This window comes from Pongo abelii, chromosome 1, assembly GCF_028885655.2.
Source record: "Pongo abelii isolate AG06213 chromosome 1, NHGRI_mPonAbe1-v2.0_pri, whole genome shotgun sequence".
Classification (NCBI taxonomy): Eukaryota; Metazoa; Chordata; class Mammalia; order Primates; family Hominidae; genus Pongo; species Pongo abelii.
The window spans coordinates 41,610,000-41,635,241 of NC_071985.2; the positions used below are offsets into that span (position 1 = coordinate 41,610,000).

Sequence of the window (25,242 nt, forward strand, 5' to 3'; positions counted from 1 at the left end):
AGAAAAAATCGGAGGAAACTTGCCCCTGCCCTGGCCACCGGCAAGGCTGCCACAAAGGGGTTAAAAGTTAAGGGGAAGTGGAGCTTGAAGAAGTGGGATGGGGCCTCTCCAGAAAGCTGAACGAGGCATCTGGAGCCCGAACAAACCTCCACCTTTTTTGGCCTCGACGGCGGCAACCCAGCCTCCCTCCTAACGCCCTCCGCCTTTGGGACCAACCAGGGGAGCTCAAGTTAGTAGCAGCCAAGGAGAGGCGCTGCCTTGCCAAGACTAAAGAGGGAGGGGAGAAGAGAGGAAAAAAGCAAGAATCCCCCACCCCTCTCCCGGGCGGAGGGGGCGGGAAGAGCGCGTCCTGGCCAAGCCGAGTAGTGTCTTCCACTCGGTGCGTCTCTCTAGGAGCGGCGCGGGAAGGATGCTGGTCCGCAGGGGCGCGCGCGCAGGGCCCAGGATGCCGCGGGGCTGGACCGCGCTTTGCTTGCTGAGTTTGCTGCGTGAGTACCGCCCGCGCGCCGCGGCCGCTTGGCTTCGCCGCGGGGAGGGTGGAGGCTTTCTGGGATGCTGAACACCAGAGCAGAGTCACACGGAGGGAAGGGACCCCTGCCCAACCCACGCACTGCCGCCCACAGCTGCTTCCCCCCGGGGCCAGCGCCTCACCTGGGAGCTGACGGGGGTGGGAGGGGAAGGGAAGGCCATCACCCCCGCGAATGTGCGTTAGCCGAGGTGTGAATCGGTCAGCACGACTGGTTCCAATGGACTGAGATAAAGTGCTTTGGAGATGCCAGGGTCTCTTCCGGTTGCCGGTTGCCAGAGGTGCGGAGTGCGAAGTTGCAGCCAGAACCGGGAGACTGGGGAGGAGAGAAGCAGGAAAAGTTTTGTGGCTCTTGGTTGATTCAGAAAGTATAGACCCGGAGCGGATTGCTGGGAAGGGGCCGGTGTGCCCACCTTGCACAGGGACTGGGAGAGCCAGAAGTGGACATTAAGGAATTCGAGGGAAGCGAATCAGGGATGAGGCTCCAGGTCCCAGGCCAGGGGAGTTCGCAATGAACAGTCCGTGAAAAGGAAAAACAAAACCAAACAACCAACCAAACAAAAACCTTGCATTTAAGATTGGGAAGCTGAGTTTGAATTCCCACTTCAGCAACCCCACCGCAGAGGAGGTAGAAGTAGACAGAATTTGCTCTGCACCCAGCCTCGCTCGCCTTACCAAAAACTGTCACCCCTGCACAAACTCAAAACTTGTCACCTTTTGGAGTTTTCTTCTTCTGCCTCCGTTCCAAGTTCGAAAGCTAGTGGATGGGTTAGAACACTGCCCCCACTCACCTACACATATCCTTACTCTTAAGGTCTTGCTGTCACTTTGGTTTAAAAAAAAAAAAAATAGACACCCGGTAAATATTTATACTCAATTACTTTCCTTGGGGAATGACATTCTCCACCTCATCTCTTTGCACTTGAAAGGTTTGAAACTTTTGAAACTTTGTACATTGCTCTGCCTTTTGCTTACAGCACTCTAGGGCTCCCAATTCTGTACTCTCACTACATCCTAAAGGCCACCCACTGTGGCCCTGCAGAGTGACCTGGACTAGACCTCTTTGCTCCCAGTCTCCTCTGTTGTCCATCTTTGGGTCCGCCCAGCTGGGGAGAGCTGCCCCTGGGCTGGAGGAAGCTCTGAGTGAAGTTTTGGGTTGCCCTGTTTGGCAGTCCTGAACATGTGCTTTGGGGCAAGGAAAAGCTATCACTGAGGTTTCAAAATTCTAGAGTGGGTGCTAGACTAGGCCCTCATAACAGGAATGAGTAGGCCGGGCGCAGTGGCTCACGTTTGTAATCCCAGCACTTTGGGAGGCCGAGGCAGGCAGATCATGAAGTCAAGAGATCGAGACAATCCTGGCCAACATGGTGAAACCCCATCTCTACTAAAATTACAAAAATTAGCTGGGCATGGTGGCACACGCCTATAGTCCCAGCTACTCGGGAGGCTGAGGCAGGAGAATCCCTTGAACCCAGGAGGCGGAGGTTGCAGCGAGCCAAGATCCTGGCACTGCACTCCAGCCTGGGAGACAGAGCAAGACTCCGTCTCAACACAAACAAACAAACAAACAAACAAAAAACAAAAAAACGGGTGAGTTGGCCAGTGATGCAGATTCCAATCAGATGCTCCATTCTCCTTTGGCTACACAGCTCGTGATGACCTGGTCCTCAGCCAAATGAGGGCCACCCTTTTCTTATTTCCTCAGCTGGTGAGTGTCAGTCTCGCCTTGGCCTGCCGAGGTTGGGGTTGGGGGAGCAACACAACCTCTGCAAAACTTTGGACTGATATGCTGAGAATATCCCAGCTTTGGGTGGGGAGGGATGGGGCACAAGGCCCCATTCCCAGCCTTGCCAGACTACTTGAGCCAATTGTAGTTTTATGCCCTTCCCAAGAGCTTTCTAGGGTTTTTGCTTGGATTTGTTTTGTTTTGTTAATACTAGGAGTCATTTTCAGTCCTGGGATACATTGTGGGATAAATGAGATAACTGAGTGTACCTTGAAATGTTACCATAGGGCCATTGCAGAAATATTGTTATTATTGTAAAATTTAGGGTAGAGGGGATTTCTGTGGTTTGTTTTCTCATCATTTACTCTAACAAAGAGCTTGTTTTGGGAAGTTCTTTTTTTCTGTCCCTTTGAGAAGGTGGCATGTGCATAGGCACGGCAACTAACCAGAAGTGGGCTGTCTTTGTTAGAAGTGGGGGAGATCACAGAGCAGAGTCAGGGTAGGGGGCTCAGGGGCCACCAGGCAGCACTGCCAGAGCACTGGCTGGAACAGGAAGCCTTTCAGGTAATTAGGGAACCCCTTTGTCAGGCTCAGGGTATCTATTTCCTCCAAGCTTTCCAAGGCCTGTCCCTCTCCTCACTCTAACAACACCCCCAGGCCCTCCCCGTCACATTCCTCTTCTTCCTTTGGGTCCTTCGTGCCTGCTGACCCCACACCCATATCCTGTCTAGGGCTACATGTAAGAGGGGAAAAATAAAAGGGAAAAGAATTTTATCAGCTATTTTCCAGAGGGGAGAGGACTCCACCCTTTGAATCTCTGCCATATGGCGACCGAGGAGGAGCAGCCTTGGGGACCTCTGACTAATTCAGTGGTCCCCAGTGCTCCGCACTTGTAGACCCAACCCAGCTGGCACCACCTTTGCAGATGCATGTCTACAGCAGCATTCCTGTTCGGCTGATAAAACATGCAGGGGCCTGGGGCCTCTTTTTCTTATCCCTTTGGCTCCACCTCCTGGGCCTCCTCATTCCCTTGTCCTCATCTCCTTCCTTCGCAATCTTTGTCTCAAAAAGCTCAGGGCAAGAAGTGCCAAACTGCAGCAGATAAACTCAGCTGCAGAGTCCTACAAAAACAAATGAAAATGAGGAACAAATTCCACTTCTTACCGTTGGTCTCATTGCCTGATTTCCTTTAGACCCTGAGCTGGAGGGCCTGGGGTTACTTTCAGGGCTGGATGTTTACCCAACTCCTCTCTCAGGTACTTGGGCCTCCCTCTCTCATTGACTTTGGTTGATCTAACTAAATGGCTTGCAGTGTGGAGAATTAAAAATAAGAAGGTATGGAAAAAGAACACCACACCACCCTCCAGAAGAAAATTCTCACAGTCACCAGGGCTGTGAGAATTCCGTATTTTTCTGGGCTTTGACTTCTCTAATGAGAACATTCTCTTCCCTCCTTAGCTAATAAATGAAAACATATTATCTATGACTTTTAGTCCCAGAGCTGGACGTTGTGCTAAGGAGAAAGATGCATGCATGTTGGAAAGATGGAGAGACAAACAAATAGGGATGCATACAAAGGTGTACTTCTTAGTACCTGTGCTCTTGGAGCCCGTCAGGGAATGAGTTACTTCCCTTCAGATGCAACGGAAAAGGCCTTTGGGCTTAATTGGGAAGTAGCCTTCTTCTTGATTTGGAAAAATGAAATCAAAACTGATACTTCTTAGAGAGGAGTGGCATCCCTAGGTAGCTGATTTAAGAAAATGTCTTAAGAGGTCTTTGAGTGACAAAGCCTAGAACCCCAGACAATCCTGGATGAGCTAAGATAGGCAGGAGGCTGAATTGCTGAGCATGATAAAATAAAGTGAAGCCTTGTGTTTGGGTGGGCACAAGAGACACAAGGCTGAAAGGACTCCAAAGCCCAGGAAGAGCATATAAAGGGTGGAGAGGTGCCTGGAGTCATAGCAGGACAGTGATGGGTGGAGGATGGAAAAGACCTGGAAGGAAATTTTTTTTTTTAATACATGGCTTCATTAGCACAGTAATGTCTAATATTTCAAGGTTATGCCATTGTCTCCCCTGGGCTGCCCTGTAATCTCATTCCATGCCCTCAACCCTTCAGTAAATACTGGCTACACACACTAGCCTTGTGTTAGTTGCTCTCTGGGGAGAGTAAAGTAATGAGTGCTTGGCTAACTTATGGTGAAGTGGTATACTAGTGTGGACAGGGAGCCATTGAGCCACGGAGCCACAACCCAGGAGTCTGTGGTGCTGGTAAAATGGAGGAAGAGGTGACAGGGAGAAATGTAGGTGCCCAGAGAATCTTCAAAATAATCAGGGTTCCACAGTAAGTGGATGGGGTCCAAGACATGCTATTTTATTTATTTATTTATTTAAGAAGGAGTTTCTCTCTTGTTGCTCAGGCTGGAATACAATGGTGTGATGTCAGATCACCGCAACCTCTGCCTCCCAGGTTCAAGCAATTTTCCTTCCTCAGCCTCCTAAGTAGCTGGGAGTACAGGCACGTGCCATCATGCCCAGCTAATTTTGTATTTTTAGTAGAGACGGGCTTTCTCTATGTTGGTCAGGCTGCTCTCGAACTCCCGACTTCAGGTGATCCACCCATGTCAGCCTCCCAAAATGTTGGGATTACAGGCGTGAGCCACGGTGTCTGGCCAAGACATGCTATTTGAATATAAAACAGAAATCTCGGTACACTGGGAACCCTCAGGCCACAGACCCTTGGTTCGTATATACTCACACCTCAGCTTAGCCTTTGAAGCTTAAGAAGGCATCTGCTCAGTCCTTTGTTCTAGTCTAGGATGACTCAAATTCATGATAGGCCTCAGAGTTGGACGGCCCCCTAACACAGATGCCTCCTGAGTGTTTGCAAGAAGCATGGATGGATCACTTATCTCCCAAAGTGGCTCATTTCATTCTTATAAATAGCTACATCATTTTATGATTTTTCCTTGGATTGCAGTGAAATTGGCCTTCCCATAACTTCTAGTCATTAGTTCTAATTCTATTCTTTGGACTGGCACAGATTTAATCTGGTCCTTCATGACAATACCTGAAGACGTTTCTAGGGGGCCCCACTAGATTATAAACTCCTTGAGGGATTGATTTAAATGACAATGACACTAACACCTAATGGAGGAAAGAGATCTAGCTCTCATTTTGTACTCTCCACAGCAGTGAGCGAGCTCCTTTGCACATCACTGGCACTGCAGAAAAATGAGAATGAATATACAGAATGAATATATACCTTACCCAAAATGCTTAGGACCAGAAGTGTTTCAAATTTCAGATTTTTTCAGATTTTGGAATATCTGTATAAACATAATGAGATGTCTTAGCAATGGGACCCAAGTCTAAACATGAAATTTGTGTTTCCTATATACTTTATATACATAACCTGAAGATAATTTTAGACAATATTTTTAATACACTTGTGCATGAAACAAAGTTTTGACTGTGTTTTGACTGTGACCTTTCACATGAGGTCAGGTGTGGAATTTTCCACTTGCAGCATCATGTTGGCACTCAAAAAGTTTCATATTTTGGAGTATTTTAGAATTTCTGATTTTCAGATTAGGGGTGCTCAACCAGTATAAATAATATGAATCTTAAAGAAAGTTATTTATTTTTCCTCCCCAAATTCTTATTTTCCATATCAGGGGTCAGCAAACTTTTTTTATAAAGGGCCAGAGAGTAAATATTGTAGGCTTTAGGGGCCATATGTGGTTTCTGATGGATGTTCTACTTTGTCTTATCTTACGACACTTTTAGAAATATAAAAGCCGGCCATGCACGGTGGCTCATGCCTGTAATCCCAGCAGTTTGGGAGGCCGAGGCAGGCAGATCACCTGAGGTCAGGAGTTTGAGACCAGCTTGGCCAACATGGCTAAACCCCGTCTCTACTAAAAATACAAAAATTAGCCAGGCATGGTGGCACATGCCTGTAGTCCCAGCTACTTGGGAGGCTGAGGCAGGAGAATGTCTTGAACCTGGGAGGCAGTGGTTGCAGCCAGCCAAGATCGTGCCACTGCACTCCAGCCTGGGCAACAGAGTGAAACTGTCTCAAGAAAAAAAGAAAGAAAGAAATGTAAAAGCCATTCTTTACTGACTAACCATACAAACACAACCCCTGAGTCAGGTTAGGTTCACTGGCCATAGTTTGCCAATCCCCCATCTAGATGAAATAACGCTAGACCCTCAAAAATATGACTTGGTTTCTAGAACTCTCCTAATCCTGGTTATCTTCACGTGAACACTCCCCAATTTAATTAATTCCTCCTTAAAATATAACATGAGAACAAGACTGCTATGGCTAGAGGTAGCTGGTAGGAACACAGCTGCCACAGTTGTCCTCCAATCCTATTGCTTTTCCTAAACTCCAAGGATTGTGCTAAGCACCAGGAGTAAAACACATAAGAATAAGAATGGCTCCAGCACTTTAGAAATTTATATTCTTACTGAGGTGACAGTTAGACCTATCCTGAGGATGCACCATATATGATTTTGTGGCAGATGAGTCACAGAAATAAGTATCTCATGCCCTCTGAGAAGCAGAAGGAAGGGGCCTAAAACAAAAGATATCCACTATTTCTTGAACTTTTACCGGACAGGATAACTGCTTCTACTTCTTAGCTCCTTTGTTCCTCAAAACAGCTAAGACATAGGGACTACTTTTATCTCTGTTTTACAGGTGAGGTTTACAGAGTTGAAGTAACTTCCCAAACCACAGCTAAGACATGGTAAAGAAGCCTTTGAATGTGGCCTGTCTGGCTGCAGAGCCTGAGCTCTTTGTCTCTGGGCTATACTGCCTTCCTGGCGATACAGTTTGTGGCTCCCAATGGCCTACTTCCCGGCAGAGGCTGGCATGTCCCTTCATCCTAGTTCTGTAACTCTATGGACTAAAATTCCCAGGAACTCCTTCAAGATACTCCTCTTGATCCAGGTGCTAGAATATGAAAGCATGGGCAAAATGAGACTGGCAGGCTAGGAGATTAGGAAACAGCACCAGGAAAAATTAAGGAGGGCTGTGAAAAGCAAGACCAGGTATAGGAGAACTCAGTCTCTTAAAGTATGGAGATTTAGTTATTTAGGTAGCAGAGCTTTCTGGATCACTGAGGATTTGCAAACTCACTTTAAAGAACAAAAGAATCTTCAATTTACTAGTAGCAGGTAGAAATATTTTCAAAATGTATTGCACATGTCTTTGCTTTCTTAGACTACCCCCCGAAAAGGACTTTATGACTCAGATGTATCATGAGCATGTCGTGGCTATGTTGCAACTCAGTGACATCATTAATGCTTATTAAGGTATAGATATCTAACCTATTCACTCCTACCATAAATGATTCCAGAAAACTGGTGTGAGTTTTCATACTTATGTCTGCTTTTCATTTATTTCTGTTTCTTAGTTTTCAGCTGTTGCTTCTCCTTATTATTTGCTTCTAATAGGCTCTTCCTACGTTTCAACTTTAGCTAGGATATCAGATAACCAGGGTTATTAGAATTATGTGTAAAACAAGAATAATTGACTCTGAAGAAGTACCTGAAAGTTCAGTGCATGACTTTTACTACATGAATTTTGTGACATCTCCTAGAATCCTCATTTTACTAATTTCTTGAGACCTTGTCTCCTCCCTTGCTCCAAGTTCATGAATTGAGATCAACTGAGTAACTAAGGGTTAAATGGAGTCCCTAGGGAGACACAGTTAATAAGGATGGACTGAGAAGTAAACAACAGAAGAGCACTTTTTATTCAACTTTAAATTGTACTATAATTCTTGTAGGCTTGTGGGTAGGGGCTGTCCCTCCCATCTAGAATGAAAAGGAGTGGAGGTTTCATCAATTGTCTCTTAGGATCTGACAAGCTCTCACTGACTGGTAGGCTCCTGCTACTGCCCTACAGAGTTGGGAGTCAGAAGGTCAGATAAAGAAAGGTCAATGTTTGACGGTTTAATGTCATGGATGTGTGTGGGAAGACAGGATAAAAAGAGATCTGTGGTCAGTCTTGACTCTCATAAATGTCGTTCCTCCAGGGCTCTAGAGACTGTGAACCTAAAAGATGCACTCACCCTGCTGTGCCACAGTGTTTATGCCAGGATTGGCTCCAGGCCCCTGGCTAAAGTGTCCCCTTGCTCCGCACCAGCTCAGGCATTTCCAATCACCCAATTTTGCCTTTCTGCCCTCCCACTTGTCCTGTCCCCCTGGTGTCTCAGAGGGTGCTCTGCTCACCCCGGGGTCAGAGCCCTGACTCCGAAGTTGGGGTCCCTTTCTCATTTGCAGGTGGATCCCGCTACTCATTCCACAGTGCTCAGCCTGGTGGTGGGTGGAGGGGCTGCTGCAGCTGCGAGCCCGGCCCCAGTGGGTCAGTAGCTGGCTTGGGTCCAGAGTTGCTTTGCTTTTCTGGAACAGGCACCTCTGTCCTCAGAACTAACAGCAGGTCTCACTCCACATCTGGAAAAGTTCAAAAGTGTTTGTCTGGGTGAAGGAGGCCCTTTGGGAGAGGGGATTCAAAAGCATGAAATCATCTCAGTCAGGCCTAGCTTCCTCTGGAGAGAGAAAAGGGCTGGGCCAGGGTGGACCAGATGGGGTTCCCAGGAATCAGCATGCTGGGGGTGAAGAGGGAGAGAGCAGGCAAGAAGAGGAGTCTTGGAATAGTGCCTTGAGAAGGTGATCCTTTAATTCAGTGTCTGAATACTGCCTCCTTGGATGAATTCAGATGAATCTGACCTTAAAGTCAGAGTGGTGAGAGGGTCCCATCTGAACAGGAAAGAAGCCTGGATTGGCTTCTGCATCAATTTATTTTGATCAACCCACCTCCTGTTTAAGCCAGATGGGAGCCCATCCTTTTCTCTCCAGAGATGTGGGGGATAAATTCCGATTTTTTGGCAGTTTAGACCCAGCCTAACCTCCTTGCTGCATCTACTCAAGAGTCAGCTAAACCTCAGTGTTCCATTGCTGCTTCCCTTCATGAACTATGGCCTTCCTTTTGGGCAACACCTTGGTGATTCAGGCTCTTCATCTCTAAGACAGAGATAGTGATATTCCTTCTCCCCACTGCTTACCTGACACATAACAGTAAGACACGATTGCTGCACTCACCGTTAATAGCAATCTGCTTGCAGCAGGTTGTGGAAGGAAGCAGATATGAGAGAGTGAAACCCTTGTCATCACCTTTAGGGAAACCATTCTTGGCCCCAGGCTGATGGCCGTGAAGCCAAAAGTCTAACTTCCCTCTTGATCCTGAGGGAAACAAGAGATGTCATTCTACCTTGCTGTTTACCTGGAAATCGCTGAAAAGTACAGATCTAGATCCCAATCAGGAAAATTTAGAGACAAGCTTTAGGGTGGCCTGGGACCCTCAGGGGCCCTTCCTTGAAGATGGAACTGCCTTTGTGAACTCTGGATACCAAGTTCACGCTTAACATTTACAAGGCCCAAGGCAAGAGTACAACAGAGGCCTACATACTGTATTTCTAAACATTTCAAGGTTGTAAGTCAGGCCAACTAACTAATAAAATATCTTCTATCCTCTTACCTTGACAAACATATATTCGTGACCACCTGGAAGGCCAAGTTTCAATTTGGGATGCTCAGATTCTTGGAATTCAGTGCCACAATGCGGCTTAGCAGAAAGAGATGGCTCCTGGCCCCAGCCCACTTCCCTTCATCTACTTTCTACCAATGACTCTGGCTCACATTGCAGGGCAATTGCATGTGTGCCTGGAACACCCCACCCACAGGCTTAAGCACTAAGCACTAACTCTTCTCCCTGCAAGAAGTCATCATTTGGCCACCACTGGGCCTTGGGGGTATACACCCTTGTGCTGCAGTTCCCCTTAGCAGGATGGACTGGGAGAAGCGGCCCACCATGGATGTGAGCAAAGTGCCATTTGAGCAAGAAGTGCTAGGACTTCTGGTCCCCACAGTATGACCTGGAAGAGAGTGTACATCCTGATTGGTCCTCACAGGAAGCAGGACAGGGTGTGGGCTCTTTGAGGCATACGGTTCAGTCAAGAAGCTTCTCCTTCCTGTGTCTAATGATGATACTGACTGGGAATGGTGAGTAACATCTGTAATCCCAGAGCTTTGGGAGGCCAAGACAGGAGGATCACTTGAGGCCAGGAGCTTAAGGTTACAGTGAGCTATGATCTCACCACTGCATTCTAGCCTGGGTGCTATGGTGACAGAGCAAGACCCTGTCTTAAAAAAAAAAAAAAAAAAAAAAAAAGGATGTATCCCAGGATATACAGAAGAGATGTGCAAGGACACTCATGAAGATCTTCAGAGAAAAATGAGATCCAAAACATTATACTATAATACTATAATAACTTAGCATTTGTTATCTCATTGATTATCCCAACAATCCATGTAAGGTAGCCAGAAAAGACCCTTACTTAAGAGGTAAGAGAGCTGAGATACATACATGCATTAAATTACATGGTTAGTTATTGGCAGAGCCAGAACGAAGCCTGTCTACCTTCCCACTACATTGATGAGAAACCAGACCTTGTGTTCCCTGGTTCATTAGCTGAATTCCTAGGTCAGAGCATCCTAAAAGAAGAAAAAGGAAAGGCGAATGGGTTTGAAGGCCATGAGCAAAAGGATGAGGGGAGTTTGGGAATGGGGAAGTCTGAGAAGTATAGATTTTTAAGGGGATCACATAGAGACAGTGTGAGTCTAGTGATTATTCCAAGAGTTAGTATACTGGATGGAGAGTGACCAAAAAAGAGGATACAGTGAAAAGGAAAAAGAAGCATGACCTCTTGCACACTTTAGATCTTTGCAATATTTAGGCAGGTGTAATTTTATATTTTAGTATGTAACTAAACATACTATGAACATCACCTCATATTTCCACGTTGCTACAGTTTTTATAATTTTTTTCTTTCTAATGTTTGTTTACATGATTATATAATGATTATGGTATATTAAGTGCATATATCACTTATCCTATAGGAATTCATTTAGTTGCTCACGTTTCCCTCCTATAAATAATACTGTATGAGACATTTGTATGCATATAAATCTTTCCTTCCCTGTGTCCTCAGGGCAAATCTGGTAGTGGGAAATTAATCCACTGTGCAGGAGTATGTTCTTGTTGCTGCCAACAACGGGCAGCAGGGAATGTTCTAGACGAATTCTACCTGAAGTCAGGAAATTGCATCAGGTGATATCACCAGGCTGATATCTGTAGGTTCTGATTCTTCTTCCTCGTTTCCCTATAGCCTCTGGGTTCATGACTCTTAACAACAACAGTACTGCTACCGCAGAGTTACCTACCCAGGGAACATTTTCAAATGTTTCTACAAATGTATCGTACCAAGAAACTGCAATACCTACTACCCTCGGAAGTACCAGCCTGCACCCTGTGTCTCAACATGGCAATGAGGCCACAACAAACATCACAGGTAAAAACAGCATTTGTGTCAGATCCCTGAGAGATGCTGGTGATGCTTGGGTAAAGCATTTAGGGTGTTTTCAGACCGCTACCCTCTCCACAGAGGAAATTATACAAGTCCCCAGTATTAATGACTTGAGTATCATGCTTAGGGTGCCCTGAAGTAAGTTCTAGACAATTCTTCCTTCAGTGACAGTTTTCTCAGTCCCATGTCTTGGGAGCTGATCCTGATCAGTAATGCCTCCATACCCCTTCTCTCATGCTGAGTCCAGCTTAGTGATAAAATAAGGATCAGAAGACTCAATAGAGATCTCCGATCTCTTCTAAAGGAAAGAAGGTGGGTACAGGTCCAAACTGGGGGTCTTTGGCTTCTCTAAGGTAGACCAGCATCTATTTCAGTTTCAGGACACCTCTAATACATTCTAGATTCTAGCTCTGGTTCCAACAGCTTGAAATGAGTTTGGTCAGGGATGGGACACGTAGTAACGTTAACTCCCCAAACTCCCTTTTCTGTGGTGAAGTGCATGCCCATATCATGACCTGAGATTGTGTGTATGTATGAGCACATGCACACATGCACACCCATGTTTTGGTCTCTTCCAGAAACAACAGTCAAATTCACATCTACCTCTGTGATAACCTCAGTTTATGGAACCACAAACTCTTCTGTCCAGTCACAGACCTCTGTAATCACCACAGTGTTCACCACCCCAGCCAACGTTTCAACTCCAGAGACAACCTTGAAGCCTAGCCTGTCACCTGGAGATGTTTCAGACCTTTCAACCACTAGCACTAGCCTTGCAACATCTCCCACTGAACCCTATACATCATCTTCTCCTATCCCAAGTGTCATCAAGGTGGGTGAATTGGGCCAAAAATGGCAGATTGCCCCTCACTTCACACGTATGCAGGCAAGCTGTCTCTTTCCCTCCACCCCTCTCCTCATCCCTGCCAGTGGGATTTGGGTCATGTGGGAATCAGCATGGAAATACACAGTTTAAATATTGCTGGGAGAAGTAGAAAGAGGAGGAAACGGGTAGAGTTAGGTGGTAAGGCCCATCCAAGCTTTGGGTATTGCATTTTAGGGTGTAGAGAGTAAACAGGATTCTCAGAGATCCATCCAATCCTCTGATTCTTTCTAGTACCTATCGGTGGGGCTTTGACCAGGACACCATTTCCCTTTGGGAATATTTGGCAACTATTGCTCATTTGCTGGGGCTGCTTCTCCCAAAATGGTTAGGACAAATAACGTTTCCTCTACGTGAGAGGGTTTGGTGGTTGTGCCAGGCACAGAGAGGCAGTAAAGGGGGGCATTGGCAATGGCAGGAACTGGGCAGACCAGGGATGGTGAGCTCAGCCTGGCCTTCTCAGCCTTAGGGCCTGTGACTGTCAACAGCTTTGAGCATGCAGGACAGAAAATATGAGGGCCTCAGTTATGAGATATGCCCGAGGCATCTTTCTGCTTTCTGTTTTTAAAGGAGCCAGGGCCAGGCGTGGTGGCTCATGCCTGTAATCCCAACACTTTGGGAGCCTGGGGTGGGTGGATCACTTAAGGTCAGGAGTTCAAGACCAGCTCAGGCAACATGGTGAAACCCCGCCTCTACCAAAACATACAAAAATCAGCTGGGTGTGGTCATGCACCTGTAGTCCTAGCTACCCAGGAGGCTGAGGCAAGAGAATCACTTGAACCAGGGAGGTGGAGGTTGCAGTGAGCCGAGATCATGCCACTGAACTCTAACCTGGGCAAGACTCCGTCTCAAAAAAAAAAAAAAAAAAAAAAAAAAGAGCCAAAATGGGAATTTGGAGAGTCCTGGAGGCCAGGAGAAAAACCAGGTACCCTAGCATCTGCTGGTCCACCCCATTATCCCTGTTTGCCTATATGGCCTTCCTGCAAGTTTGTGACTGACTGGAGAGAAAACAGCCCAAATGGGAAAAGATCCTCCCCTCTCCCATTCCTGCACAATCCAAGCCAGTGTTTACCAAGATTGCAAATAGCTGCTTGCCAGTAAGCCCAGGCTAGTAACAAAAGTTTTGTCATCTGATGAGGATAGACGTGAAATAGACAAGAGTATGACTATTAGAAATCTCTAGTCCCCTGACAAATTTTAAATGTCCTTTTCCTTAAAACCTCCTAAGAGAGCACCTCACAGAAAGCAAACTGGAAAAAGTTGGGAAAGAAATGAGGAGCAAAGATGCTGGCTTATTTATTTTGTTTTTGTTATTGTTTTTGTTTTAATACAGACAGAAATCAAATGTTCAGGCATCAAAGAAGTGAAATTGACTCAGGGCATCTGCCTGGAGCAAAATGAGACCTCCAGCTGTGTAAGTCAACCCCCCACCCAACCTCTTCCTCCCGCCCCTGTCCCTTTCCTCTATCCCTTCTGAACACCCTTAAGCCTTCTTGGATTGCACTGGATTTGAGTAGGGGTCCGGGGAGTTTAGCTTGGTCAGCCTGCCTTTAATACCGAGCTTTCTGTTTAGGGAGTAAGAGGCCCCATCTGGTGGGCAAAAAAGGCAAAAACAATTTTAATTATTAATAAATTTTGTTATTTTTCCATCCTCTCTAGTACTTTTTTCCCCTCCTTTATAGTACTTTTTAAATTTTCCCCTCCTCTGTAGTACTGTTAAATCTGAGAGAGTCAGATTTAAGTTGCTTTTTGGTTAAGAAAGTCCTTCTCACTCACCAGATATAAACTAGTCACCTAAAATGTCAGTTCATTTATTATTTCATTTATTATTAAATATTTACATGTAACTCTTTAATCCATATAGAATTTATTTTGCTGTAATGTTATATTTTCCATGTAACCATTTTTCCTAACATTATTTGTTGAATGACCCCCTCTTCTGTTGCATGGGATGTATCCTTTAGCTTATATTAAGTTTTTATATGTCTTAGGGCATACTCTTCAGACATATTTTATTTGTTCAGTTTGTCTGTACTTTTGCCTATTTTAAATTTTCAAAATTATTGTATGTTTTTACTACAGTATTTTTAATATCCAGTCAGGCAGATCTTTTTTTATTACACTGTAAAAAATGTAAATTATTTTTTTCTTTTTGAAAAAAATGCAAAAAAAATGCTTTAAAATTTGAATTGTAATTGCTCTAAAATTTCTTCATTTTTTTCTGGTTTTCTTTTGCATCTCTCAGCATCTTGTTTCTTTAGCTTTATTTTTTCTCTAGATTTGATGGATGTCATAGGCCTATTTGTCACATAGACCTCCCACTATATATTCAAATTGATTGTCGCTGATAGGTTAAAAAGTTAATAGAGTTTTGAATAATTATTTTGGGTTTGGCCAGTTTCTTGAATTTGCCTATTGATTCTAGGAGCTTTTTAGTTGATTCCTTTCAATTTTAAGGTAAGCTATCTTGTTATCTACTACAATCTATTGTTTTTCTCCTCCTGTTTAGTAGTTATGCCTCTTGTTTCAGTTTCATGTCTTACTGCATTGGAAAGAATGTACAGGGAATTGTGTTATTTTAAATGATTCTGGCAGACCTTGCTTTGTTTCAGTAAATCTAATTTCCTAACAGTAACATAGCTCTGGAGGAAGGATGAGGTGAAGGAAAGAGTGGTATTTACTTACAGAAGAAAACATTTTCTTACGAGTTTGGGATCCATTTAAGGGAATCACACATGTGATGTGCTGGCATGCATAGATTGGAAAGATCGCAGTCTGTAGAGGGCTTAAATTACTTATTTTTTCCGTTCTAACTCGGTAGTTTTACTACAATCATCAGTTGGGTCTCTCTGACTTACAAATTTGTAAAAATTATACCTGAGAGAATTTAACTTAGGACATCTAAAAACAATAGAAATAGTGAAGACATGAGTTTGCATAGTGGAATAACTAAATGCAGTCTGCAAAATAGTTAACTTAAACATGAACATACAATGTACAAGTAACATGCAGCGTGTTTCTGATGCTGATTTTCAACTCAACTCATTAGAAAAAAAAATTGTCAAGTTCTTTGCTAATTGTAGCCAAGGAAAATGACGATCTTTCCCCCTGCAACCCCATCAACTTGGTGGAGCATACATTTTGCTGTGTATCACACAGGTATGTGCCAGAATGCTAATTCTTTGTGCCTGGAATTTAGAGTTAACTGCAGAGTCTTTGCCTTTCTGTTGCTCTTCAAAGTTCACATGTAACTTGGGTCACTGTAGGAGAAAAGTGCCAGAAACTTACTGCTCTTTTAGAAATAATTCCTCTTAACTCTGCTGTGGTCTTTGTGTCTGGCTTACTTCATGCCACGGCTGAGAAGGTCTCTGCATGTTTCTCTAAGATTGAGGTAGTATCTGTGAGTGGGGATGTGAAAAGAGAGCAGCTCCCCTCCAGTTCCTATGCTAAAGAAGACTTCCATCCACACTGCCCCTTCATGAAGCAACTCTGCAGCAGCTCATATGAGTGCTTTTGTTCCCCTGGTCTCTCCACCAGTGTTGATCCCCTTTCCTCCTGAGGGCTCCTCATCCTCAGCCCCCATGCGGCAAAGCCTCCTCCTACTCCCCAAGGTAATTTATCCTCAGCCTGCTATCCTGTTCCAAAATGTTTAGCCACAGCTCCCGATTGTGTCCAAGATGCCCTTTCCTTGGTCCCTACTCCCTGCTTGTCTGATAAACAATCTGTTCCAAAAGCTGCGAATGCTGCAGGGCCTCCTGATTTTCCTTAGGTTGGATTTGTACTTTCGGTGTCAGAGGGCCTTAAGGTATTGGTTCTAATGTTGGGAGCCTCAGGCCCTACCTAATATCCTGGTGAACAGCAGGAAGCATTTGGTTTCCCCGAGCATCACATCCTTGATGTATGTTGGTATGCTCCTGCATCTAATATATGCCCATAACAGGAATGTGTGTGCATGAGTCTAGCTATCCAGACACTCATTCTGCACTGACCCATAGTGAGTACCAATATGTTAGCTCACCCTATGTGGATTCTGTAGGCATGTCTTCTGTATGTGCATTCTGTAGACATGTCTATCCCAATCACTCTTTTTTTTGCTCCCCAGCCATCACCTCTAGGCAGCCAGGGGAAGGGAAGGTGATACCACTCTCATCTCAAACACCTTTTACCATATTTCAGCACCCTCATTAGTAGGATGTATCTTCCTAAGTCTAACTTTCATTCTTTTGGCAGCAGTGTCAGCTTAATTTAGTTTTTGTGGTTGTGGTTCCCCAAATAGTTTCCAAAATGTAAGATTACTTTATACTTTTATGCTACACCTATTTGTCCAGAGGAACCCACCAAAATATTTTTAATTGTGGTAAAATATACATAACATAAGTCATCACCTTAACCACTTTTAAGGGTACCATTGAGTAGTAGTAAGTACGTTCACATTATTGTACAACCAGTCTCTAGAACTCTCTGCATCTTCCATAACTGAAACTGTGTACCCATGAAACAACTCCCTGCTCTCCCCAGACCCTGGCAACTTTCTGTTCCTATGACTTTGGCTACTCTAGGTACCTCATATGAGTAGAGTTGTAGTGTTTGTCTTGTTATGTGACTGGTCGATTTCACTCAGCATAATGTCTTTAAGGTCCAACCATGTTGTAGCACGTGTCAGAATTTCCTTCCTTTTTAAGGATAAATAATATTCCATTGTATGTATAAACCTCATTTTGTTTCTCCATTCATCTGTTGATGGACACTTGGGCTTTTTCCCCTTTAGGCTAATGTGAATAATACTGCTTTTAACATAAGTGTACAAATATCTCCTTGACAACCCGATTTGAGTCCTTTTGGGGATATATCCAAAAGTGAAATGGCTGGACCACATGGGAATTCTATTTTTGAATTTTTGAGGAACCACTAGACCATTTTACATTCCCACCAGTAGTGTACAAGGGTTCCAATTTCTTCTCATCCTCATCAACACGTGTTATTTTCTGGGTTTTTAAAATAGCAGCCGTCCTAATGGATATGAGGTGGTATCTCATGGTGGTTTTGATTTGCATTTCCCTGATGATTAGTGATGCTGAGCCTCTTTCATGTGTTTATTGGCCATTTGTATATCTTCTTTGGGGAAAAGTCTAGTCAAGTCCTTTGTCCGCCAATTTGTTCTTTAGAAATACCTATCTTTAGTATCACATCTGTTTATATGCAGAGTTTGTAATTACTCAGCTAGCTCACTTTACTCTTATTCACATTGACTTCATCTGAGGCAGGCTGCCTCCAGCCTGCACTAAAGGTCAGTTTCCATGCGGAAAACATAAGTTACAGATGAAGGATTTATGAAGACGGTGTGTCTACTGGAAAAAGCCTGCAATCTGGAAACGATCTCACTTCTCGTCCTTCATTAGCTGCCCCCACTTGTTAGGTGACTTGAAACAGGTCCCTTCATTATTCCATTTTCCATGTGAAAATAGGGTTTTCACCTGCATTGTCAAACTCACACCAAAATAGATAAAATTATATTAAAAGGGGTTGGGGGAGATGATTGATCCTAGAATCTCAGCATTCTAGGTCTTAATATCTTAAATATCTTAAAGGTCATTAGAAAAATACCTGTCCCTCCCTCACCCCCATCTCCATCCCCATTCCAATGCTTGATGTTAAGAGTCTTTGCAAAGTTTGAGAATGCTACTCTAGAAAGGTTAGATGGGTTTATTGTGTTTGCAAAGAAACATGTGTGAGCTGATGTAGTTAGGAGCTTGTAAATCTGATTCTCATGAACAAAATGGTGAGGCTGTGTCTTCCTCCTGCCCACTCTCCCGTGATGTTTGCCCACAGCCTCTCTTGGGGGAGGATGTTTATTCCAAGTGTCCGGAGAAGCATTGTGCTTTGTTCAGGATCCACCTGCTCCTCTTGGGGCCCAAACACAATTCACTGATGCAGTTGGATTCCAGAGTGGGAGGCTGGCCGCTATTATTCCCTTGAATCTAGTCCAAGAAACTGTGCAAGGGGTGGAGGGGCCCTGTGTGGAGGCCAACTGGTTGGGATGTTAAGTTGAACAACAATTCCCTGAGTTATTTTGTTTGGTGCTATGGTTCGTGCAGTCTTGGTTGTAAATGCTATAATGTACACTGCCCCCAACACACACTTAGGAGTCTTACAATCTAATCACAGAAAAATGACAATCTAGTCACAGAAAAATGACAATAACAATGCACAGAATATGATCATCTATGTAGACTCTAGATGACATGGTATATAAGGTGTTACTATTATTAATAATGATAGTAGCAGCTGCCATTTATCTAGTCCCCGCTAGATTCTCAACACCACATTGGACACTTTTTTTTTTTTTGAGACAGAGTCTTGCTCTGTTGCCCAGGCTGGAGTGCAGAGTGTAGTGTTGTGATCTCAATTCACTGCAACCTCTGTCTCCTGGGTTCAAGCAATTCTCGTGCCTCAGCCTCCCGAGTAGCTGGGATTACAGATGCCCACCACCATGCCCAGCTAATTTTTGCATTTTTTAGAAGAGACAAAGTTTCACCATGTTGGCCAGGCTGGTCTCGAACCCCTGGCCTCATCTGATTTGTCCATCTCGGCCTCCCAAAGTGCTGGGATTACAGGCATGAGCCACCACACCCGACTGGACACTTTCATACAATATCTCTTTAGTCACCACAACAACCCAGTGTACAGCTGAGGAACATGACACTCAGACTAGTTGCATGACTTGCAAAGAATCCAGTAAAGAGCAGAGCAAGGATTGATGCCCAGTCTGGTTGAAGGCAGGACCAGCTTCATTGAGGAGGTAGAAACTGAGTTGAGTCTTGAAGGATAGTGAATACCAGGGAGAAGGTAGTGTTCTTCATTCTCCTTGAAATGAGGGTTGTGGAACAATGCATGCTTTCCCCATCCTGGGCTTCCTGGAGGTGGGGCCTCGGTTCCAAATGCTCTTCCCCACTGGCTTCCTCTGCTCACCCTCCAGCCATTCTTCAAGGCCTATAGTGACATGTGTCTGCTAACCTTAACCAGATGTGTCCTCACCCTCCTTAGTATGTCCATAGCACTTTGGTTGTACCTTTCTTATGGTGCTTGCCATGGCGGTAGCTCTGACCTCTGAAGTCTCTTCACACCTCCATTTCTTCATCTACAAAATTAGTAGAATAACTCTACCAATCTCGTAGGTCGTGTGAGACCTAAATGAGTTAATATATGGAAAGCACTCAGAACTGTGCCTGGATATCATAGGCATCTGTTACTTTATTTTTTATTTCTTTATTTTTGAGCCAGGGTCTCTGTCACCCAGGGTGGAGTACAGTGGACTCAACCTCTCAGGGTGGAGAGACCCTCCCACTTCAGCCCCCCAAGTAGCTGGTACTGTAAATGCATGCCACCACACCTGGTTTAATTTCTAAATTTTTTATAGAGATACGGTTTCCCTGTGTTTTCCAGGCTGGTCTCGAATTCCTGGGCTGAAGTAATCCTCCCACCTCAGCCTCCCAAAGAGCTTGGATGACAGGCATGAGTCACCACGCCTGGTTGCATCCATTATTTTAATTGCCGTACATGCAAACTGAAAGCTTTGACCAGGTGGAATTCATAGATACCTCCAAATCCCCACCCCCCATACATGACACATGAATACAACACACACATACATGATACATGCACAGAGGCTTTCATGCAGTGTCCTATATTCAGGGCTTGATAAATTGTCAAGGTGTGGCTTCTTGCACTCAGCAGGTGGAGGAAGGTGCCATTTGGTTTGGCTAGTTTACAACCTACAGGAGCCCTGTCCCTCTGCCTCTCTCGGGAAGCAGACCTATTTCAACTGGAGATACTTCAGAAGCCCAGAGTCATCCAGGCAAGAAACCCCCTCCTCCTCATCCAGACTCTCGGTGCTGGGGAGCGGGGGTGCTCAAGGGGAAGCCATGTAAGGCTCCCCTGAGAGAACTGGGTTTAGAGAGGTGGAGACTGTTGATTGGTTCAGTGTGGCATTCAGACTACTTAGTTCAAATGCTGTTCAGAAAAACAGATTTTTCCAGAGGCAGAGCGTCTATCCAAGGACTTACTGGGAGACCTGCCGAATTGCTCCTTTTCCTGAGGAATGAAGCAGCAGTGGCCTGAGAACTCAGTTCTCTGTAGCCTTGTTTCCTGGGGGTTTTTTGAGGCTCCAGTTTGGGCTCATGTCTCTGTGACCTGGAGTTTGGCTAACCACACTCTCCTGGCCTCATCCAAGCCCAGTTGTTTTCCCTCAGCTGCTTCAAATTCCAGCTGGGTCCTGAGGCCAATCTTGACCTTGCTTTGTGTAGGAGCAAAGGAGCCTGGGTTTTCCTGCCTTGGGTCACAGCAGTGGGAAAATACCCAGGCTCCATTCCAACTGGGAGGACCCTGTGGCCTTGTTGCAAGCAGCGGCCCTGCCCGCAAACAGGAAGCTTTCTCCTCCACAGAGACCCAGTTCTGATGATGGTCACACACCCCAGCAGTTTTCCCCTAACAGGAAAGTTGTCAGGGCTGTTCAGGCATTTCCTTCTCTGCCATCTGCCATCCGGACTGAAGAGAAAGTCTTAGTTTCAATTCCTTTCCTGTTCAGGGGAGGAGGACACTCTGATTGGAGGCTGCTGGAATAAATTCTGACTCACTATTGAAGAATTATCAGTTTTTCTTCTGAGTCCGAGTTCCTGGGCTTGATGGCCCAGTCAGCAACCTGAAGAAAAATCTATGAACTTCATTAAAACTGGGTTCCATGCTTTTAATGGAAAAGCGGGGATGGAAGACGAGACAAAAATGCCATTTCAGTTTGAGCAATGCACTTTATGAGACTCCTTTGGGTAGAAAGAGGGAGAAGGCCACTGAGGTTTCCACTGAGTGTATACTATAGATTTGTTCTCCACTCCTCACCTCCCTTGGCTTTTCTTCCATCATTGGGGACTGCTGTAATCTTGAAACAGAATATTTTCTCTTAGTTATTATTGCATTATTAATATTTTCTGTTGTTGGTCATTTCTTTTGAGTTTAATTTGCATATGTGTACATGGGCAATGCTTCAATGAGACAATTTTTTTAAGTTTGTTCTCTAACATCTTAGATACTAGAAGATATGGATTTTGGTCCTGGGAGATTATTTAGGTTTTTTTCTTATTGTGTTGTTGCACATATACAGTTAGCAGTTTGTTTTTTTTTCTGTTGGACTTTTAGAAACAAGGATCCTTCTTGTGGACGGGGTAAGAGTGTGACTGTAATCAGAATTATTGCCTGAGACTCTGGGTGCAGTTTAGGGTAGAGCAGTAATTTCATCTCTTGCTCTCCATGTTTCTCTGTCTTCCCAGGCGGAGTTTAAGAAGGACAGGGGAGAGGGCCTGGCCCAAGTGCTGTGTGGGGAGGAGCAGGCTGATGCTGATGCTGGGGCCCAGGTATGCTCCCTGCTCCTTGCCCAGTCTGAGGTGAGGCCTCAGTGTCTACTGCTGGTCTTGGCCAACAGAACAGGTAAGGTGCACCTCTGTCTGGGGGAACAGGGAGGGAGTAGGGCTAAGGTTAGAGAATCCTGGGTGGAGATGGGGAATCTCAGATCCAGAGAGACCACAGGTGCTGGAGAGAAGGACTTGGCTGGCTTTGGGAGAGGTCCCCCCGAGATGGACCACCCTGGCCATCAGAGCATCTTCTAGAACAGCATGGGAGGGTGGAGCAGGATAAGCTGGTTTCTCTTTAGATTTAGCAACCCTTGTTTCTAATTCTAGAAATTTCCAGCAAACTCCAACTTATGAAAAAGCACCAATCTGACCTGAGAAAGGTAAGTCCTCTGAGATGATGGGTCTGAGAGGGAATGCCAGGGCAGGGGGGCTCCCTGGAGTAAGGGGGGAAGTCATTATCTTCCCCAGTTCTACCTACTATCCTTCTCTGAGTCTTCTCCTTTCTAGTCTTGAACAAAAAATGATGGGGTATGACTGAATTAAGAGATGTGAGTCTCAAATCTCATTTCAAAAATTCCTGAGGTCAATGCCCTCAAGCATCTGTTCACTGTTGAGTCACACACAGGGGGCTGGAGCGGTCTGGGCTCCATTTTTGGCAAGTGACAGGCTGTATCTTCTTTGTCTTCTTTTCAAGCTGGGGATCCTAGGTTTCACTGAGCAAGATGTTGCAAGCCACCAGAGCTATTCCCAAAAGACCCTGATTGCGCTGGTCACCTCGGGAACCCTGCTGGCTGTCTTGGGCATCACTGGCTATTTCCTGATGAATCGCCGCAGCTGGAGCCCTGCAGGAGAAAGGCTGGTCAGTTCTGGGGGCCAGGGCAAAGGAAATGAGGAAGATAGTGGGTTTCTGGGGAGTTCAGTGGATGTCATGGAGCAGGAGGAGAAATACCAGAAAAAGCCCTTCTGTGAGCTTACATAAAGATATGCATGTGTGCACACACAGTAATCAGTGGAAGATTCAAAATATTATGTAGCAAACTGGGGAGGGGACAGTAATGGTGCCAGCCCACCTACTCGGTGTGGTAGCAGATGATTCATGTCATCTATTCACTATGTTTTCTGGGATAGTTCAGCTTGGGGCCACCAGAACAGGCTGTTAAATCAGCCACACTGTATTTGCAACCATGTTAAATGCCCAGTGGGGTGCCCCCTTGCTCAAAAAGAGGCATACATAAGGAGAATCTCCTTTTACCATTCTGGATGAGGGAGGACAAGGCTGAGGTCTGAATCTTGGCCTCTGGCCTGTCCCCTACCCTGGGGAGGTCATCCCACCCTTCTTGGGACTGCCTGTTTTCCTGTGGGAGCTGGCTGCCGAGCTGCAGTGGCATGGTGTGGTGCCTCTCCTATGTCCTTTCTCCTCTAGGAGCTGGAACCCTGACCACTCTTCAGGAAGAAAGGAGTCTGCACATGCAGCTGCACCCTCCCTCCCATCCTCCCTCCCACCTCCTCCTCCCCCTCCTCCCGCCCCGCCCCCACTTCCTGTTTGGGCCCCTCCCCCATCCAGTGTCTCACAGCCCTGCTTACCAGATAATGCTACTTTATTTATACACTGTCTAGGGCGAAGACCCTTATTACACGGAGAACGGTGGAGGCCAGGGCTATAGCTCAGGACCTGGGACCTCCCCTGAGGCTCAGGGAAAGGCCAGTGTGAACCGAGGGGCTCAGGAAAACGGGACCGGCCAGGCCACCTCCAGAAACGGCCATTCAGCAAGACAACACGTGGTGGCTGATACCGAATTGTGACTCGGCTAGGTGGGGCAAGGCTGGGCAGTGTCCGAGAGAGCACCCCTCTCTGCATCTGACCACGTGCTGCCTCCATGCTGGAGGTGACATCTCTTACGCCCAACCCTTCCCCACTGCACACACCTCAGAGGCTGTTCTTGGGGCCCTACACCTTGAGGACGGGCAGGTAAACTCCTGTCCTTTACACATTCGGCTCCCTGGAGCCAAACTCTGGTCTTCTTTGGGTAAATGTGTGATGGGGGAAAGCCAAGGTCTGGAGAAGCTCCCAGGAACAATCGATGGCCTTGCAGCACTCACACAGGACCCCCTTCCCCTACCCCCTCCTCTCTGCCTCAATACAGGAACCCCCAGGGGAAAGATGAGCTTTTCTAGGCTACAATTTTCTCCCAGGAAGCTTTGATTTTTACTGTTTCTTCCCTGTATTTTCTTCCTCTACTTTGAGGAAACCAAAGTAACCCTTTGCACCTGCTCTCTTGTAATGATATAGCCAGAAAAACGTGTTGCCTTGAACCACTTCCCTTATCGCTCCTCCAAGACACTGTGGACTTGGTCACCAGCTCCTCCCTTGTTCTCTAAGTTCCACTGAGCTCCATGTGCCCGCTCTACCATTTGCAGAGTCCTGCACAGTTTTCTGGCTGGAGCCTAGAACAGGCCTCCCAAGTTTTAGGACAAACAGCTCAATTCTAGTCTCTCTGGGGCCACACAGAATCTCTTTTTGGGCTCCTTTTTCTCCCTCTGGATCAAAGTAGACAGGATCATGGGACCAGGTCTTGGAGCTGAGCCTCTCACCTGTACTATTCTGAAAAATCCTCTTCCTCTGAGGCTGGGTCCTAGCCTTATCCTCTGATCTCCATGGCTTCCTCCTCCCTCCTGCTGACTCCTGGGTTGAGCTGTGGCCTCAGTCCCCCAGCAGATGCTTTTCTGTCTCTGCCTCCCTCACCCTGAGCCCCTTCATTGCTCTGCACCCCATGTGGTCATAGCCCAGATCAGCTCCTAACCCTTATCACCAGCTGCCTCTTCTGTGGGTGACCCAGGTCCTTGTTTGCTGTTGATTTCTTTCCAAAGGGGTTGAGCAGGGAACCTGGTTTCAATGACGGTTGGAAATAGAAATTTCCAGAGAAGAGAGGATTGGGTAGATATTTTTTCTGAATACAAAGTGATGTGTTTAAATACTGCAATTAAAGTGATACTGAAACACATCTGTTATGTGACTCTGTCTTAGCTGGGTGTGTCTGAATGCAAGAGTGACACCCTCCATTAGACCTAGCTAGACTGTGCAGTGATGTGGTGGGGAGGACTAGCCAGGGAAGAGGTTGGAGCACCTCAGCAGACACAGGCACCAGCCAGGATGCTAAGGACCTTTAGCCAAGTCTGCCAACTATTTTCCTCCGTGGGGAGAGGAAACATCCATTTCCAGTGGTAGAAAGGCAGACCCGAATGTACCAGTGAGCTTCCAAATGGAG

At 45.7% G+C, this 25,242-nt stretch overlaps 1 protein-coding gene across 2 annotated transcripts; it reads left to right on the forward strand.

Annotated features, from left to right (window-relative positions):
- The first annotated feature begins 89 nt into the window (after positions 1-89).
- CD34 (CD34 molecule) lies at positions 90-24,978 on the forward strand. 2 transcript variants are annotated; one of them, XM_002809517.6, is made up of 8 exons: positions 90-488; positions 11,495-11,677; positions 12,271-12,524; positions 13,909-13,989; positions 21,896-22,052; positions 22,304-22,356; positions 22,671-22,835; positions 23,594-24,978. In XM_002809517.6, the coding sequence occupies exons 1-8, from the start codon at positions 410-412 to the stop codon at positions 23,777-23,779; spliced, it is 1,158 nt and encodes a 385-aa protein (XP_002809563.2). In that variant the 5' UTR covers positions 90-409; the 3' UTR covers positions 23,780-24,978. The 2 variants fall into 2 exon arrangements, with proteins under 2 accessions (XP_002809563.2, XP_054377432.1); XM_054521457.2 differs by having other exon boundaries at positions 114-488; positions 23,400-24,978.
- Positions 24,979-25,242: the final 264 nt, after the last annotated feature.